Source organism: Falco peregrinus, chromosome 11, assembly GCF_023634155.1.
Source record: "Falco peregrinus isolate bFalPer1 chromosome 11, bFalPer1.pri, whole genome shotgun sequence".
Classification (NCBI taxonomy): domain Eukaryota; kingdom Metazoa; phylum Chordata; class Aves; order Falconiformes; family Falconidae; genus Falco; species Falco peregrinus.
In genome coordinates this window covers 9,225,100-9,244,190 of record NC_073731.1, presented here as the reverse complement: position 1 = coordinate 9,244,190, position 19,091 = coordinate 9,225,100, and the positions used below count along the sequence as shown (strand labels likewise).

Genomic DNA, 19,091 nt, shown 5'->3' with positions numbered 1-19,091 from the left:
ACTCCAGCATGGGCAGTGTAAAGCTCTGTCGTTGTCTTTTTTTTTTTCTCTTCTAGGTTTTATCACTGGGTAATCCCAATCGCAAACACAAATTCAACTTCTGAGCAACTTAAAGATCCAGTGCTCTGTTCAGATCAGTCCCTCAAGGTGAGATCAACCTGACCAAAAATAAAAGGGTACAGTGTAGGTGTTTCCAACAGCAACACCGTCTGTACTCCCTTTACAGCTAATCCTATAGGAGGTATCTAAAGCAGGTCAGATTAACAGCACCGCACAAAAACCTGTTTCCCTCCCCTACCTAGGAAGAGAGCCCAGCTTAGTGGCTCTGATGCTGATGACTGCACTGTAAACACTTAAAACTGGGCAAGATGAATCGCAGACCTTCTTTCCAAACACAGCCCTGGCCACCTCTCTGATGCCTGCTCCAATCAGCCTCACTGCCAGTTCAAGCTCAAGCTTGGCTAAACCAGACCAGTTCATCATGCTGCTCCTCGGTTGCTGTTTAGGCCGGTGTTCATGTATGTCTACAACTGGGGGGACATCTTCAGTCCAGACCTCTCCCTGAGTCCTTATTCAGGCCATGTCTGAGCTTCGCAAGGTTTGTTCTATAAATATTCCTGACAGAAGCCTTTCTGCCTTCATCCATACAGCTAAGGTTCTCATCCAAGTTGTTGCTACTTTCATTTGTGCTTTCTGCCAAAGTGCTTGTCCTGCCCTTAATAAATGCAGCCCTGTCCTGCACATAGTCGATCTAAATGCCTCAGCAAAGTGTATGACACTAGTCGGTCCCCCGGTGCTGCCATGGCCTATCTTTGCATTTCTCCCCTAGCTTCCTGCTCTCTGTCACATCAGATGAGAGCCGCTTGTCCTCACTTTCAGGACCTTCTGTAGCCCACCCCAGCTCTGCCTGTCTCAGGGAAAGCCTTTCACGCCTAACAGAGTCAGCCCTGCCATCACCCATCAGCTGCTGGTATCACCCGCTTGGTACATTCTCACACGTAGCCCTGAGGGTGTCACGCTGCCCAGCTTGTCTGGGAAGGAGCTGCCTGCACACAGCTGCAAAACTAATGCACCTTCAAAATTCCCCTTTTCCTCAAAAGAAACACTTGACAGGGGTTAGGCTTCCTTTTGCACAGGCAAATACTGTCTCACCGATGCCTCATGACTGTGTGCACAACCTCCCCCCGTTAGGTGAGGACCTGGGCTGTCCCATGCGACTTCATTGCCTGGCACGGTGGGCTCCTTGTCCATGACAGTGCTCTTACCTGCTACAAATTAGTAGGTCTCAAATGGCAGCAGCAGCCACTGAGTCACGATCAACATTTGCATAATAACATGACGAATAGTAGACTTAACCTGAAGAGGCACAGCTGGTTAATTTAGAGATAATGTATGCTGTTAATGGTGCTGGGAGACATTGAATGTTTTTGTCACTGCTTTGATGATCCTGCCATTTCTTAGAAACATCGGATTTGTTTATTAATATCTTAAAATGTCTGTTTTAAAGACAAAGAGTGTTTTGACTGTGTTACAATAAATGCACTAAAAGGGGTAGCATTAGACCTGCATTTTTAAACTTCACACTTACTTTCTCTCCTTTAAGTGACTAATGGTGTAACCCTAATTTTATGTTAACTGTGTTGGCTTTTTATATATGCCTTTCTATAAAAAATAAGAAGAAAACTGCATCTAGATAGCATACCCCTTTAAAATCCAGAGGGACTGGAGGGGCACGAGGCAAGCAGTTATCAGACAAGTTTGGGATATGGCAGCAGTTCTCTCTCCTGGGAAAGAGGAGGTGAAGAAAGGGGTGGGTGCCTGCTAGTCATCTTTGAATCACGCACCTTAGGTGGTTTGGTTAGAGTATATTCTAGAGTGTTCAGTTAGAATGTTTTCTATTATGGGTTTTTTCTTCTGAATTTTGTTTTGAATAAATTTGTGCCCTTAAAGAAACTCTGAGTCTAGCAGGGAGTCCTTGCTGTGATGGGAAACAGATTAGTCCTTACTTACAAGAAGCTATTGTTCTAGAAGAGTATACGGGAATCTCAAGTGGGATCATTTAGTGTTATTATCTGGTTCATTTTTTTTCTCAGTAAACATGTTTGAGCACGTATTACTGTGTTGTGGGTTTAAACATTCATCTCAAAGTTTAGCTGCCTTGCTTCCAAAATCAATTAAATTCATTATGGATGTGCTGAAGAGATCTGGAATGCAAAAAACTGGCTTGTATTCTGATTTTCACTCTTACTGTTTGTAGGGTATTTTAGGACAATACAATGTGGGAGTGCGAGACAAAAGGTAGGTATTAAAATGATGGAGTGACACTTAATAGCTCTGGCATTTTCTGGACAATTTGTAAATCGTAATGAAAATTATCTTGAATGCAATGTGCAATGAATCTTTGTGAAGGATACTATGTGGGCTGGAAAAAAAAAACAGCATGAAAGTGAAAATTCTGCTACAATGTCAAAGACCAAAATTCTCTCCTTTTGTTTTTGAAGTTGAAAAGAGAAGACTTAGTTCCTTAATTTAAACTGAGGGGATGACAAGAAATTATGCTGCAAGCACTACTGTAGGTTCAGTGAGCTTTACTTAACTTGTGGCAACAGCAAAACACTCACATAAAAGAAATTAGGTGGCTGCCTCTCAAGTGTGTTAGTGGCTGCATTATGCTCTGGTGAGGTTGGGCTAATGGATTTCTTTTATTTAAGGTAAGTATAAAAGAAATGGAGCTTTTTTGGTAGCTGAAATAAAAGGAGTACCATAGTCTGAACAGGCTTATGCAGATTGATTATGCATGTTGATGGACATTTGAATACACATGGTAAAAAAGAACAAAATGCTTAGTTCTTGGCTACCTGGAGAAAGAGCTGGGGTCCTAGCAGCAACTGTCAGGTGGAAAGGGGGGTAGAAATACCTTGTGTCATCTAATTCTTGCTCTGTACAAGAAAGCGGGACTTTGCTTGTTCTCTGTATGTAAAAAGTGTTGCACAAGAGGTACATCAGTCTGTTATCACCATCTCATCCTAACTGAAACATCCAGAACATCAAAAGTAATGAACTAGGTTTCAACGAACAGTGATTCACAAGCACAGCGATACTTCTCTCTCCTAACGTTGTTGATGTTCTACCCACAAGAGGCAAAACCTGAAAGGGTAAGCACCTTGCCAAGGTGATGGTGACAGGTCCTTTGTGTTGGTCACAACTCAGTTTCGCAAATCGACACAAAGAACTATGATCATGACAGTTGTAAAGAATGTTTTTGTACAGGTAAGTGCCTTCAGCTGCCCTCTCTTCAGTGGTGAATGCGTGTGATAGTCATGGTCTCTGTTGGCAAAGAAATGCTTATTTATGCTGCCACACTGGGTATATTTTTAGTCTGAAATTTTATCTACCATCTAGAGCTAACCTATTATAAGTATTTTTAGTTGCCAGCATTATTTCATTAAAGTCTAGCTATGTTTCTGTGTCCTTGCTGTTTAGACCTTTGCAGCACATAGGAACAACTGCAATAGAGACCAGGAATCAAGCACGCCTGGAAATATGTACATTTGTAGAATGTTCAAAGACCTCTTCTCATTGGCACTTAGTGTATTTTACGATCAAATGCTGCTGGCATACACTCCATTTGGAGTGCTGAAGGACGTTAATACAGAACCACTGCCTTGACAGACACCTCACACCCAAACACGGTTGCATCTTCTGTGTTTTCACTGCCACTGCCAAATCGCTAGTTGTTCCTGAAACAGCTGCGCTGGCAAGAGTCGGTAACGAGGTGTGAAAAATGCCACAAACGAAGCCTGCAGACGACTAGTGAGGAGGGTGGCTTCCAGGCTAAGCTTGCTAGGGGTGAGGTGCCGGGGGAGGGATGTGGCTCCTGCCAGCGTGGCCTCACGCCTGGGGAAGGCCAGGCTCCTTCGAGACCCATGTGCCCCAGGGAGGGCAGGGGGCTCCGGCGATCAGCGGGACACGCGTAGGCTGCGCTGGCACAAGGAGGCCAGGCAGTTCCCGCGGTGACAGGGAACCCCGCACGGGCTGGAGCCGGCCTGAGAGGGCCGCTCCCCACTGCGCTGGTTCCCCCGGGGCAGGCCGGGTGCGGTGGGCCCAGAGCTGGTTCTGCACTCCGGGTGGTTTTGCCGTGGGTGGGAGGGCACCGTGGGCTCTGCTGCCACCCTCATCCCAGGCCGCCCGGCGCGGACGCTGGGGCCCGAGCCAGAACGGGGCCGGCCCCGCACCCCGCCGGCAAGGAACTACAGCTCCCGGCGTGCACCGCGCGAGCCCGGCCCGCACCGGAAGGCGGCGGCGCCGCGCGGCGCGCTGGGACGCGTAGTCCAGCGCCAGCCGCCGGCCGTGGCCCTGTCCCGCCATTTGAAAATTCCCCGCGGTGGCGGCGGCAGCTCTCGCGAGAACTGTGCCCCGCCCCGCCCCCCGCGCACGGCGGGTGAGCGAGCGAGGTGGGTGCCGCGGGTGGGGGGAGGGGAACGGCTCGGCTCGGCCCGGCCCGGCCGCAGGGAGCAGTGCGTGTGGCGGCAGCGCAGCCGCGGGCAGGCGGAGGCCGCTGTAGTCGCTGCGGGAGATGTCGCCGCCCTCATCGGCACGTACGGGGGAAAACGGGGCAGGGACGGGCGGGGCGGCGGGGAGGCGGCGGCGCGGGGGGCAGGCGGCGGAGACGGCGGCGGCTGATCGCGGCCCGCCCGCCCGGGCGCCCTCCGCCGCGCCGGCAGGCACCGGGCGCTCCCGAGGCGGCTAGGCCGGCACCCGCCGCCGTTGGCTGCAGCGCGGGCCCGGTGGGGGCCCTGGGCGGGCCCGGCCGCGTCGCCCGGCCCCTTATGTAAGTGACCCCCCGGGGCTGCGGCGCCGTGCCCCGCCACACGTGGCCCGGCCGCGGCGGGGCGGCCGGCCGCGCGGCCTGGGCAGCGCACATGGGGGGCGACGGCGCCGTGCGAGGCTCCGCGGCCGGGAGGCGGTCGTCAAGGGCCCGGGGGGGGCGTGGGGAGCTGCGGCGGCCGCCGCCGGGAGCGCTCCCTCCCGGCCGGCCGGCCCTGCTTGGCGGGGTTCTCTGGCCTTTTTTTCTAACAGTGCCCCCCCCCCCCCCCCCCCCCCCCTCCCCTCCCCCCCCCCCCCCCCCCCCCCCCCCCCCCTCCCCTCCCCTCCGGTGCCGTTTCTCGTTGCCCGGGCCGGCGGCGGCGGGCGGGGGGCTGGGGGCGGCCGGGGCGCGGAGCGCTGCAGCACCCCCCGCGCAGCTAGTGCGGGGTCTCTTGCCCTTTGCATGAGGCGTGCGGCAGGCAGCAAAGTTGCTGACTTACACAAAAGCGCCTGCTTCTCCCGTAATAATCTGTGATTCCAGGTCTGGAACTTCTGCCGGTAGAAAGCAGCGTGGTGAGTCATTCGGGTCTAGTAATTGCTTCCTGATCAGGTTTGGCCAAATTATGGGTAATGTAGGGGCTTGATGCCGTTGGGGGGTGCCGAAGGCCTTTGGGGGTGCCGGCTGTGTGTGGCGGTTCAGGTGATGCCTTAGGCCCGGCAGCCGGGCTGGCGGTGTGGGTCTGGGCTGTCTGCTGTCACATGCGCTTGGGCACACAGTGCCGGCCCCTGTTCGTTTTCCTGCATTGATTTGCCTGGGATTTGCTTTTCTGAGTCAGTGAAATGAACTTCATCGGACTTCTATTAATTTTGTGTTTTCTACCTAGTAAGCTGGCGGGTGTAGTTTTGGAGAAATAACAGTGATGAGCCTTAGCTGGTGTGGTATGGTTTTGCTTGCGTGGTGGAGAGAATACTTAAATGGGTAGGAGAGAGCCACCAAAACCCTGGGGCCTGGTGCATGTGTCACAAATGTTTTTGCAGCTCAGCACATCAGGCTGCTATGTGTGTGAAAGACCGTTCCAGACTTAGATATTCCAAAGCTGCCTGGATGTGTTCCTGGGCAGCCAGCTATAGGTGACCCTGCTTGATGATTTCCAGTGATTTGGATCGTCTTTGGAGTTTGTGGCCTATCGGTGTGGTATGCTGGTAATGAAGTGTTAACAACTGTAAAAGTAAGGGTTTTTTAGCTCTCCTTGCAAACTGAGTGTGTAGTTTCATGCATGTATGAGCTAACGTAACGGCTCGCTGCCACAAAATGGAGACAGACGAGTGCCCTCTCCTTCTTCCCAATGCGTTGTCCTGTCTCCTTCCTTGTGCCAGCTTTTATGCTTGCTGGTTCTCTCTGCAAGCCAGTTTAGCTCTCTAACCTGCTGGAAAACAATCTACTTTTCTGGATTAGTTTCCTGTTGGCATAGACAGTGTTCTCCCTTCAAGCCGGATTGACCAGCTGAACATTTTAAAATAGGCTGCTTTTGGGGGTGTGTGTGTGTTGATCGTTCAGTGTTTTCATTAATGATCTGGATGATGGGGCAGAGTGTACCCTCAGCAAGCTGACAGATGATGCAGGAGCAGGAAGAGTGGCTCATGCTGCCATCCAGAGAGTCTTCAACAGGCTAGAGAAATGGGCTGACAGGACCCTTGTGCAGTTCAGCAAGGGGAAGTGATGGGTCCTGCACCTGGGAAGGATCAGCCCTGTGCAGCAGTATATGCAGGGGCTGCCCAGCTTCCGGAAAGCAGCTGGACAGAAAAGACTGGGCATCCTGGTGGACACGTTGACCGCTAGCCAGCAGTGTGCCTGTGTGGTGAAGGTGGCTGATGGTATGGTGGGCTGTGTGAGGAGCCTTGCCAGCAGGTGGAGGGAGGTGATCCTTCCTTGAATGGCAGTGGTGAGGCCACACCTGGAGTGTTCTGTGCAGGTCTAGGCTCCCTGCTCTCAAAAGAGAGAGATGGAGGTACTGAAGAATGTGTAGCCAAGGGCCACAAAGGTGGTTAGAGGGGGCTGGTGTACCAGTTCTCTGAGGCAGGGCTGCGAGAGCTGGGACTGTTCAGCCTGGAGGAGAGGAGGCTCAGGGGGAATCTCATCAATGCATATAAATACCTGAAGGGAGGGGGAAGAGAAGACAAAGCCAGGCACTTCCCAGTGGTGCCCGGCAACCGGCAGGAACTGAAACATGTGAAAGGTGCTGTTCACCGACCCAATGTGTCTATATTAGAAGATGGTATGATGGGTTACTCATAAAACATATTCATGAGATCGTTGCAGTTAAACTAAGCCAGAATGCTGGTCAGTTTGTGGGGCTTATTACTCCGGAGCCTTTGGATGCAGTGCAAAACCTCATCCTGCTGTCACTTTGAAATGATGACAAGTACCAAAAAGCAAACACAACAAAACTACTGCAGATACCTTGTCCCACTTGGAACTTGATTGGTGCTGGTCATGAACACTGGCAGAGTGGTCAGCCTGGCCAGCTGCAGCAGCATTCTGCAATACTGGCTTTGCATCGGCAACATATTTTTCAAAACATTGATTTATGCTTAGTGCAGGACCCTGACTTATACTTGCTGTGTTTCACATGCTCGTTTGCATGCTGGCAGAAGCTACTGGAACGTGTTCACAAATTGAGCGCTTGTGACTTGAACTGTAGTAGTTCCAGTGCCCAGGTTTTACAGCGTAATCTGTCTCCACAGTAGTAACAATTCATATAGATTGCATTTATGTATAAACATTTCCCTTTAATAACTAGGTGTTGCTCCCATAGCCTAGTCTTCAAAACTCGCTGTAACCTCCTGTGCTGTAAGGAAAAGAGGTTATTAGCGCACGCTGGACAAAACTGGGATACAACATAACTTACAGGAGAACCTGTATGGTGCATTTAATGCAGTAGTCTGTGTGCTTTTAAGTGGCTGCTGTACTGGTTTGTAGCATAGGGTGAGGGTTCTGTTTGATGCCTGAGTTGATCAGCATGTGTAACATCCAGGAATAGTGAACTGTGTAGAGTATCTTCCTTTTGAAACCATGAGGAAAGCAGTGCTGTTTGAACGAAGTAGTTTGATCTCGTCTTCTGGAGGCTTTTTCAATAACCTATAGAGCTTGCAAAACATAGTTACTTAAAGCAGTTTGTATTTCCATGTGTGTGAACACCTTTTTTCAGCACCTCTTCAATCTTGTAAATCGCTTCGGCTCTTCAGTTTTTCCACAAAAACATCTATCTTGACATAGTGAAATATGAACTCTTTGTGGAGCACCTACAGAAGTGTGGAAGCTGTCTGAGAGGTCTAGATGTTTTTGTAAAATACTGCAGAGATGTGAAAAGAACGGGTAATAGGAAGGAAGGGACTGGAATAAGGAATGTAAGGATTTAAGTACAGAAAACCCCCCAATGTTTTGAAGTGCTGTCTAATACTTGCATCCTAAGTGTATGGAAAACTGCTTTCTCATTGATGAGCTATGAAAGTCTGTATTGCTGCTTCTGTGAAAATATCAACAGTACATTTTCTGGAAGAATTGGAGAATGAGGGTGGTTAAGAACTTAGTATTCCTTAATGCTCAAAATAAACATGCAAAAAGTGAACAAGACGTAAACTATGTGTGAAATCTACTAGAAGACAATTGACAATAAATAATAAGGGAGAGGACAAATGGAAACTTATACCTCTTACTGAGAAGCTTTTCAACATGATTTTTCTCAGGTTACATCTTACTAACTTATGTGAGTAGACTTGAACTCAGTGTATTGGTTTTTTTTTCCTGTTATTCATCTTGTCGATACCTCTGTGTCTCTTTTTGTTGGTGACCTCAGAAAAGCAAAGGATTCTCTTTTTGCTCTGCTGTGAGATCAAAAACTGTCTTGAGTGCCATTGTTTTTCAAAGGAAAAGGGCTACAGGCTATGTATAGGAGATTTTTTTTTCACTGTCTACTGCTGAAACTTCTGTCACTCTCAAAAATATGGTTGATGTGAGTTTTTTTGCCTTTTTTTTTTTCCTTTCTTTATTTACAGTGAAGAATGCGAGACCTAACGGCTCAAGTAACGAGCAGTCTACTGCAGTTTCCAGAGGTGACTGTTCAGGCTCTTGGGGAAGATGAGATAACCCTAGATTCTGCGCTGTGCGGGAAGTTTTCTGGAGGTGAGCATTTTCCTTTATATTTGGCCTTGGTATAAAGTTGTTACTCCCAGGAGCTTACCTGAAACACAGGGTCATAGTACAACAACCTGCACCAATCTTGTGCTATTAAAATAATTTCCTTAAGCTTCCTGCGTTAGTGAGCCCTCCTCAATTTTTAAAGAAAGAAAAGGCAGCTTTCAAGAAAGTAGTAGTGTTGTTTTGGGCTGTACTTCCTTGTACCAGCTCAAGCTCTGTGACCACTATAATGTTATGTGCAGAAAGAATTCTTCTACAGTGTTACAGAGGCAACCCCCCCTGCTTATTTCTTAGTCTGAATAAAAACAGAAGGAAGAGGGATAGCACTGTTAAGCACTGCAGCCATAGTTCCAAAGTATTTAATAGGCTGCCAATGAGTACCCAGTGAGAGTTGCTGAAAGTGGCTAAGCAGATTAGGTAGTTGACTCTCTGGGTGATCTGCAAGTAGAGCTGGGTGCTTTCCTGGTTGTCTGGGCTTCTCTTAAGACCAGGTAGAATTTATCTGCCTGACTGTAAGTGCAGTAATTGAGCTAATTCTTCCTTTGAACTTGAAGTAGTTCAGTGAAATAAAATGTGTTAAATTCTTTCTGTGATCAGCACATGTAAAAGTTTAAATTTGCACATGCAGTGCCTGTTTCAAGATAATTTCTTGTTCAAGTCCAAATCCCTGCCCAAAGTAGGCAATTAAAGTAAAATTAATAACTAGAAATGAATTGGTTTATACTTGAAGTGTGCTGCAAGACTTAACGTTTCCTGTATGTATTTTGATGATTTCTGTCAATACCAAGCTGAACCAGGGTATGAAGACTCTAGCTTAACATATGTAGTCTTTATCACACACAAGCGAAATTCTTCAGTGCAGGAATGACAAGTAAAATTGCAAAATAAGAAGGTTGTTACTTTTAAGAGGTATTGTTTAAGGATTTCAGTGGGTGATTTTAAATAACAGACCAGAATTAAAAGTCAGTCTTTGTCTATTAGGTACTTCTCTTGAAGGAAGGGGGTAACAACAGTGACTGTTCAGTTGTTTTCAGTCTTCTGTTGAAAACTCGCTTTGGTCAGCTTTCTTTTTCTCTCACAGGGAGAAATGGCCTGGCGTGGTTGGCATGTGGTCCTCAACTTGAGGTAGTGAACTCTGTGACAGGAGAGCGGCTCTCTGCTTATCGTTTCAATGGAGTAAATGAACAGCCTCCCACTGTTCGCACGGTAAAGGAGTTTTCCTGGCAGAAGAGAACTGGACTGCTGGTTGGGTTGGAAGAAGCAGAGGGAAGTGTTCTCTGTCTGTACGACCTTGGAACATCGAGAGTGGTTAAAGCAGTTGTTCTTCCAGGAAGGGTATGTACCTCTTAATTGGAGGAATGAAGGTTTTGTATTGTTAGGTGCCGCATAATCCTGTTTCAGGAAAAGCTTTGGAGCATCTTGTTGTAGGAGGTAGTTTTCCTGTTTTGCATTAACATCCTGTGGCTTCAGAGGGTCCACTCAGTCCAAGCCTTGTAAGCTCTTGGGCTTAACGGTACCATTACCTTTTGAGTTTACTGATAGTAAAACAAGTTGTGTTGTTTTATTGTAGAATACATAGTTACATAATTCTCCACTTCCACAAAAAGGCATTAAAAAATAATTTTTTTTGGCCAGAGTGAAAAACACCCCACTCTTTAAAATGTCTGGAACATCACACATTTCCTAAATGGCTGATTTATGTCAGTATACTGTCTTTAAAATATCTACAGCTTCTATAGTTGTGCTGTCAATGACTTGGACATATTCCCATGAATCTCAGATTAGCAAGTGGTGTGGTTTAACCCTGGCTGGTAACTAAGTACCACACAGCCGCTTGCTCACTCCCCTCTCACCCAGAGGGATGGGGAGGAGAGTTGGAAGGGAATGTAAAACTCAAGAGCTGAGATAAGAACAACTTAATAATTGAAATAGAATAAAAATGAAAGAACAATAATAATTATGACAATAACAGTTATAATGAAAAGGAGGAGGGAAAGAATAGAATCCAGAGGGAAAGGAAGAAAGATACGTGGTGCACAATGCAACTGCTCACCACCCACCGGCTGATGCCCAGCCAGCCCTGAGCAGATCTGCCCCTCCCCAGCCAACCCCCAGGTGTATATACCAGGCCTGACATCCCATGGTATGGAATACTGCTGTGGCTAGTTTGGCTCAGCTGCCCTGGCTGCGCCCTCTCCTAATTCCTTGTGCCCCTCCAGCCTTTTTGCTCACAAGTCCTGAGAAACTTAGAAGTCTCACATCAAAGCCAAAACACAGCACTGTACTAGCTTCTAAAAGATAATTAACTCCATCCCAGCTGAAACCAGGACAGCAAGCAGGTGACTTTTGAGCAGAACACATTTTCGTCATGACCTAGGGTAGGAAAAAAGTTAATCTGACAGGTGGTTGAAAGGATGGCTTTCGATCTGCAGTCCTTGAATCTCTCTGCTCATTGAATACTGTGTTTCTGTAGATGGGATACGCTGGTATGATGTCACTAATTTTTCCTGTCTTCCATAACCCATAAATTCAAATGATGTAGTGTCCCCTAGTCTCATTATCTTAATGTAAGTGAGGATCCGCATAAATTAATAGAACATCAAGATTCACTGTATTTTTATCATCTTAGAATCTGCAAAAAATAAATGCTTACTTATTAGTCAGCTTTCTGTAATGGGATTTGGTTTGACTTGGTAGAATGCAGGTGGCTTTTTGTTTTTGAAATGCTACAGAGGGATTACTGGTAGAAAGCATTTGTATTGTGGTAATTTCTGAAGAAATGATTCAGGTTAGTGCTGCACTCTTAGTTTACCTGTCATCTTGATAAATCTTACGAGTTCTAGATAGAAAGACAAGCTGTGTGCTGATATAAGTGTATAATCAATGGGTAAATTATATTTGTGAAAAATAACGTAACTTTGTTAAGTTTTATTTATTAAATCTGTGTAAGCTGGAATAGGAAAAGGAAGGTTAAGAAGAGTCATTTCACATCAAATCTGTGTTTACAGAAGTGTTTTGACATAGAATGTAGTTTTAAACATCAGTTATTAGGGTGTTTTTCTATATCACAAAAAAGAAAAGGTTCAAGAGAAAATAGGAAGCCTTGGGGGGGAGAACTTGGCTGAGTGATGAAGGTTATGAATTTTGGAATGAAGCCAAAGCTTATCTGAATTTTTACTCTTATGTCCTGAATACTCTTGCTTACAAGCATGTTTGGCCTGTTGCTTTCATTTTGCTTTCTGTCTTTCTGCTGTCAGATTAGTTAGATCAGCATAGACAGGACATGGGTATTGCTCATGAGTTGAGAGGGAGAGTAAGGGTAAGCAAAACCAAGTAGATAAAGCTTGCACTTGGCCACTCACCATATGTTCTGAATTTATTCTGTAATTCATACTTGCATATTATGTAGTGTATAACTTGGGGTTTTTTTAATCTTCCTGAATGTTTCTCTGATTTTCACACTGATTAGTTTTAAAAGTAAAATGTGAATCTGTTCTTAACATCATTTTCTGTAGTTTTTGTCGTTATTGGCTTAGGGCTTTAATAAGCACCTTAATTTATGGATTATTTTCTGTGTTAGTATATCTTTTGTGGACAACAAGTTGTACAAGTTAACACTCACTTAGAGTAATTCACATCCAAGGTGTCAAGCCGTTAGTGTGTTAATACAGGGTATTTACAGTGACTGTGCGACTGCCTTTTAGTGTAATAGATGTGTAGTCATTCAGAGAGCAGAAGAATGAGTCAAAAAAACCAAACTCAGAAGCTTAGAAAGAATTTTGGCATAATTTTTATTTTTTGTGGGAGCATCTCTCATTGTCCTCTAGGTATACATGTGAAATGCAGCAGAAAACATAAAACATTAATGGAGTATTATTTGAATTGGGTTCTAGTAAAAGCAAATCTGAGTTAAAAACATTAATTATATTAAATTGCTGTATAATGGTTGTATGTTTCAGAACTATTCAATGGTGTTTTCACAAATTTTCCTGGTTTGTATGAGGCAGAAGGGTAGCATTCAGATTCAGTGAGCTGAGAAAAGTTTTCTTTGTTCATTCCCAGAATGAGTTGGCAGTAGTCTAGGAGAATATGAAAAGTCAGTGCATAGTGCAGTGGAAAAATACACATTTTCAGGAGCTTCTACATGGAAAATTGAAGTGTTAAGAGTGGGAAACATTTTAAGAAGACCGTGCAAAAATGGAAAATACTAATTTGGAGCCAGTTGTACAATGAAAAAAAATTAAAAGAAAAGGAATTTAGCAGCAACGCTTGAACTTTGGCGTTTTCTGCTGCAAGATATGTACAGTATTTCTGCTTTCCTCATAACGGTCATCAAGACTTGGGGCAGCAAGAATTTGAATAATCAAAACACTTTTGATAGTCCTTTGAGTAGCAGAGAAGATTAGAAATTTATAGGAAATATGAATCATGATAGAGTTGTCTAAATTATCATAGGCACTTTTAAGGTTAGAATTCTTGTGACCAAGGTGAAAGGTAAATTCTATAATAGACTGCCAGTCAGTATAGTCATAGAATGGTTTGGGTTGGAAGGGACCTTAAAGATTATCTAGTTCCAACCCCTTTGCCATGGGCAGGGATACCTTCCACTAAACCAGGTTGCTCAAAGCCACATCCAACCTGGCTTGATATGGCAGAGGAGAAAACTTCCGGGCTTATGGATTTGGTTATTTTTTGGACACCTCTGGGAGTAAAAAAAGCCCAGCTAAATAACAAAATGGACTACCTTGTGATGCTCACTGGTTTATTTACGTGTAAAACTTTGTTATTGATGGAAAGCTTCCTGTTCATTGTGTTGCATTTTGTAAGAAGGCTAAATGGCAGCCTATGCTCTTTTGCATGGTTTTAATGCAGGAGTCTTCAAGTGCTTCTGTCTGTGCTGTAGCAGTCAGCATTGTCCCTGGGATGTGTGGCCGGTGCTGAAAGGTCTGTCTTCACCTTGTAATAAAGTCGCATGCAGACTGCTTCACATGTTAAAGAGCAGTATGCACTTCTTCCTTTGTTGGAGTTAGCTTTTTATCCAACGAGCTGCTGGGTTTTGCCCTTGTTTTGGGCTGGCTTTTATAATTTTTTTTAAGTTCATAAAAGTGCTGGTGTGCATTTAAAACTTTTTTTTATTGATGTAAATATTGATGTAGTTTCTTGCATATAACAGATTTTCTATGTTTTCTTAGTTAATGATTTCTAAGTAGGAAATGGAAATTGGTAAGCTGCAATAATAGAATGCACCATTTTTAAGCTGAAGTTAATTCAGCTAAATAGCTGCAGGAAATAAAGTAAATGAAAGGCAGTAACAGATTTTGTACAGGGATTTTTTTTTCCTTCTTGTTACAATTGGAAACAATGCTTTGTTCTTAAGTAAATACAGGATCATAAAACTTACTTGTTTCTGATGGGCTAATTCTGGCTTCACTTTTGCGTGATTTCTCTTTCACTCGTCAAACCACTTAAGTATTAACTTGTAGTTTTCCTGTAGGTAACTGCTATAGAACCCATAACTAATCATGGAGGAGCCAGTGTGAGCACTCAGCACCTCCATCCAAGTCTGCGATGGCTCTTTGGAGTGGCAGCAGTGGCTACAGATGTTGGTCATCTGCTTCTGGTTGACCTTTGTTTGGATGATTTATCTTGCAGTCAGAATGAGCTAGAAGCATCAGGTAAGCTTGCTGTTTTAAAACTTGAATTTAAACGTAAGAAAATTGTCTTTTCAATAAACCATATGCATCGCACTTTGAAGATACAAGTATGCAGACATTGATGACTGCTGGTTACAGGTGGCGGTTTGACATCATACAGTCCTGAACTGATTAAAAATGGGAGTGATTTAATACTCCCTAATGTTATAAATGCCCCTCTGCCACCAAGATCCCTGTGACACTAGGATTCTTGCCAGTGAGTTGTAATGATTTTACCATCTGAGTCAGTGCAACTGCCAGATTTACCCTATTTACTCCTGATTTACTGAGGCCAAGAAAATTTGTCTATGAAGGTTACACTTTTACTTGGTTTTGAAATACAAGTAGGAACACTCTACCCAATCAGAGAGTTCTTAGGTTCTTGAATATGTGTACAAAATAGAAATAGCAAAAACCAAGTTGCATTAGTATTTTTCCTAGGATGGTAGAATTAGATTGTACATGCTGTCACGTCAGTGTTTAAAATGCAACCTCAGTGGAATAACACATGGATTTATTGTGTGGTTTTGTGTGTGTAGATCTAGAAGTTGTCACTAGAATTCCAGCTGAAGTTCCACAACGAAGAGAAACTGTGACCAGAGAAGGGAGGCATCTCTGTTTTCAATTTCAAAATCCTTCAGGAACTGCAATAACAACCCTGTGCTACATAAGCAGAAGCAATCAGCTCGTTGTGGGTTTTTCTGATGGCTACCTGTCGCTATGGAATATGAAAACTTTGAAGAGGGAGTAAGTAGGCCTTAGCACTTGGCGTGTAGGGGTCTCAATTTTTGGCTTAAGGACGTATGTTAATTTAAAGAGAATTTTTTCAGGGACTGAAATACTTTTGAGTATAATCCTGGAATGTTTAGAGATCTTTTTCTGAAATAACTGTCAAGTCATACGTGGATTAAGTGGACCACCTTCTCCCAGTGGGCTGGGATTATTTTCCTTTTTTTTTTTTTTTTTTTTTTTAATTATTATATTATATTTCCTTATTATTATTTCCACAGTGCCTATGGATTGCGGAATTTTGGAGAGTATGCTTCTGTGGGTTATGTCAGATAGTTAGGGTGTGATAGAGCTGTTTTTTTTGAGACAGTTTGTTCTTTCAGAAGTACAAGTTTGCTTGGAAGACTTGGAGATGAGAATAAGGGACATGTAATTTAAAAGTAATAGAAAAATTAAGACACTTTTTAAATATGTCAAAGAACAACCTCACTTGAAATGTTTGACCAAATTGAGATAGGAATTCAGTTAAGCAAATCTGGAGTGATTGACCAGCAACTATTAGATGTTTTATAGACAGCGGAGGAATAATTAAGTGGGAAGAAGAGATTGTGAAGTTACAGATAAGGTTCAGAAGTCTGGAAGAAAAATTCTTTACGTAGTCCAAGTAAAGAAACGAGAAACTACTATTTGGTGCTGCTTTAAATTTGTTCAGATGATACGCTGCATTTTATGTTCAATGTTGAAGCAGGCTACAAGACTAGGAACAATCTTTTGCCTGGCAGCTGAGGTAAGGATTTTGTTTCCTCCTCCTCAGGCAGAGGAGGATATAAGCCTGGGTTACTGCATATGAAGGACAGTAATTTCCTCACCTCTTGACTGTTGTGTAAGTAGTCGTCACTTCCTGGACTCCCTTGCTGGAGATGGAAGTATGACCTTCTCTGCTTTGAGGATAAGTATGTCAGGTGTTCTTTTTCTCAGGAGATGCTTCTACCCGTCTGCAAAGAGTTAGGGCCAGTAATCTTACCTTTTTCCTTTTTTTTTTGTTTTTGTTTTTTGTTTGTTTTTTTTGTAAACCTGTAGGCACCACTCTCAGCTTGAAGGAGGAAGGATTCCTGTCTATGCTGTTACTTTTCAAGAGCCTGAGAATGATCCTCGCAATTGTTGCTACTTGTGGGCTGTTCAGTCTACACAACAAAGGTGAATAAAAACTTACCATAAGCCACTGTTTTTTTTTTTTTTTATACAAATATATTAGTTCACATGCAGTTGATACATATATATTTGTTTTATTTATTTAGCTGTGCAGGAGATTCTCTCAGGTATGGAAGGTGTTAAGCTTACAATGCAAATTTTACAGGCTTTAACAGACGTGAAGAGGAACCTGCTAGTTCCTACCTGGTGTTTCTTGATGGCTGCTTCAGTCTGGATCTAATAAAATGATACTGAGGACTCTAAAGCAGCTTTGTAATCAAATTTCATAATTTATACCTTTTTCAGTGAAGGTGATGTTGTGAGTTTACATCTGTTGCAGTTAGCGTTTGGTGACAGAAAACGCTTGGCATCAGGACGAGTCATGTATGAGGTAAGATATGCATGTATGTGAAAAGATGAAAATGGTTATTTTCTCTTCAGTAAGCATCAGTTAAGTTGGCAGGCCTAATATTTACCATCAAACTGCAGAGATGACCAGAAAAAAAAATGTTTTGCTGAGTCTTCTTGGGCATGGCCCTTGTCGATACTTTTTGAAAACTTGTCATGCAGTTCTGTGCTGCAGTGTTGCATGTTCCACCTACATTTATCTGCAGAGAGCCTGTATAAATTCAGTTCCTCAAGAGGAAGCAGCTTTTACAAATATGAAACAGTATGGACTGTTCATGCTTCAGAGCAAATTATAGCTAGGGAAATGCTAGTTTTTGAAAATGTGCAGAGCGTTTACAACCAAACTTGTCTGTTTACAATTTTGACACTTAATTCTCTTGCATGTCAGATGTAGTTTCTATTTGCCATCCGAAATAAGCTCATGGGAAATATACAGTATAATATGTATATTATGTTAGATACAGACATTCTTTCATATTTACATATAACATATGTTATTATCTCAGAATAACCTTTCTTATCTTCCTTTTTTTTCCTCAGGGTTTGGAATACTGTGATGAAAGGTACAGTTTAGATCTCACAGGTGGAATCTTTCCTTTGAGAGGGCAGACCAGCAATACTAAATTACTCAGCTGTCAGACTGTAGAAAAATTTCACAACCACGTTGACAGAGAGGATAGCATTAATGAAGGTTTGTTCTGATATCTCTGTTTGGTTATTCTAAAATACAGTATTGTGGGGTCATCTGTGTAATGCTGGTCAGTCGTTTTATTACTCCAGCTGCCTCCTTTGAACAGTAAGATCCTTCTCTCCATTGCTTAGGAATGTTACCTGAATTATTTTTTTCCCCTGTTCAAAGCTATGACTGTATTGGCATCCAGCTGGTGGCTGGTCACCAGTGGTGTTCCCCAGGGCCCAGTACTGGGGCCAGTTCTGTTTATCGCTGATGAGGGGATCGAGCGCACCCTCAGCCAGTTCCCAGCTGCCACCAGGCTGGGGGAGCGCTGACCTGCTGGGGGGCAGGAGGCTCTGCAGGGGGGTCTGGGCAGGCCGGGCCGATGGGGTGAGGTTCCACAGGGCTCAGTGCCGGGCCCTGCCCGAGGGTCACACCAGCCCCCCGCAGCTGCAGGCTGGGGCAGGGGCTGGGAACTGCCCGGCGGGGAAGGGCCTGGGGGCTGGTCAGAGCCGGCTGGGCATGAGCCAGCTGTGTGCCCGGGGGCCGAGGGAGCCACCAGCTCCGGGCTGGTGTCACAAACTCTGTGGCCAGCAGGACTAGGGAAGCAGAGTATAACATTGTCAATGTTTTATGTCAAAATCTTTATTCCTATTTCCTGTTGGGTTTGGGGGTTTTGAATTAATTTATTTTGTGTGATGATATGTTCTTTCATTCTGAGTATGCTGGAAAGCAGCTATTCTTAAAACTTGTAATTGAGTCGAATTTGGAAAGTAATAATGCCTACTGAGTGATACAAGTGTATATGATAAATATTTGTATGCTTTCTAAAAGTAGCAATGTATGTGTTCCTAGCATATTACTTTTTTTCCTAAGCTATTCACCTAGTTCAGTGTCTTGAACAACTCCTAATGTGTGGGAAACTTAATTAGCTAATAATTGTCTAGTTGATTTGACTTAGAACTGATAACATTTGAACAAGAAAAAGGGGCAGTGTGATTGAAACCTGTCATAGAGATGTTTGCTATTCTGTACGTTTTCTTTATTATTCTGAGTAAGTGTTGTTTTTCATTAGCAATATAACAAGGTGACGCCAAAATAGAAAGTGGTGTTTTAAAAAGATCAGACATACCATATTTTCTACAAATAAGAAACAATTTCTTGTCTCTTACAGTAATATCTCCTGACACCAGTGTATCGATCTTCAGTTGGCAAGTGAATACATACGGTCAGGGAAAGCCATCTACTTATTTGGGTGTATTTGACATTAATCGCTGGTATCATGCTCAAATGCCAGATTCACTAAGGTAGATTGATTTTTTTTTTTAAGTTCTTTTCAATATCCCTACAAATAATTCATCTGAAAGTCGGTGTTTAGCTTATGCACTTGTTT

At 44.0% G+C, this 19,091-nt stretch overlaps 1 protein-coding gene across 3 annotated transcripts in view; it reads left to right on the top strand.

The window, feature by feature from the left end:
• The first annotated feature begins 4,344 nt into the window (after positions 1 to 4,344).
• AHCTF1 (AT-hook containing transcription factor 1) overlaps positions 4,345 to 19,091 on the top strand; it is a 41,703-nt gene continuing 26,956 nt past the window's right edge. Inside the window, exons 1-9 of one of the 3 annotated variants that reach the window (XM_055816199.1) lie at positions 4,345 to 4,454; positions 8,863 to 8,989; positions 10,086 to 10,339; positions 14,499 to 14,679; positions 15,237 to 15,444; positions 16,507 to 16,623; positions 16,924 to 17,008; positions 17,566 to 17,716; positions 18,873 to 19,005. In XM_055816199.1, the coding sequence (XP_055672174.1) occupies positions 8,869 to 8,989; positions 10,086 to 10,339; positions 14,499 to 14,679; positions 15,237 to 15,444; positions 16,507 to 16,623; positions 16,924 to 17,008; positions 17,566 to 17,716; positions 18,873 to 19,005 (1,250 nt within the window). In that variant the 5' untranslated portion in view covers positions 4,345 to 4,454; positions 8,863 to 8,868. Of the gene's footprint in view, positions 4,595 to 5,358; positions 5,380 to 8,862; positions 8,990 to 10,085; positions 10,340 to 14,498; positions 14,680 to 15,236; positions 15,445 to 16,506; positions 16,624 to 16,923; positions 17,009 to 17,565; positions 17,717 to 18,872; positions 19,006 to 19,091 lie in introns of those variants that run through there. The other 2 variants (XM_055816198.1, XM_013300171.3) reach the window with 2 other exon arrangements.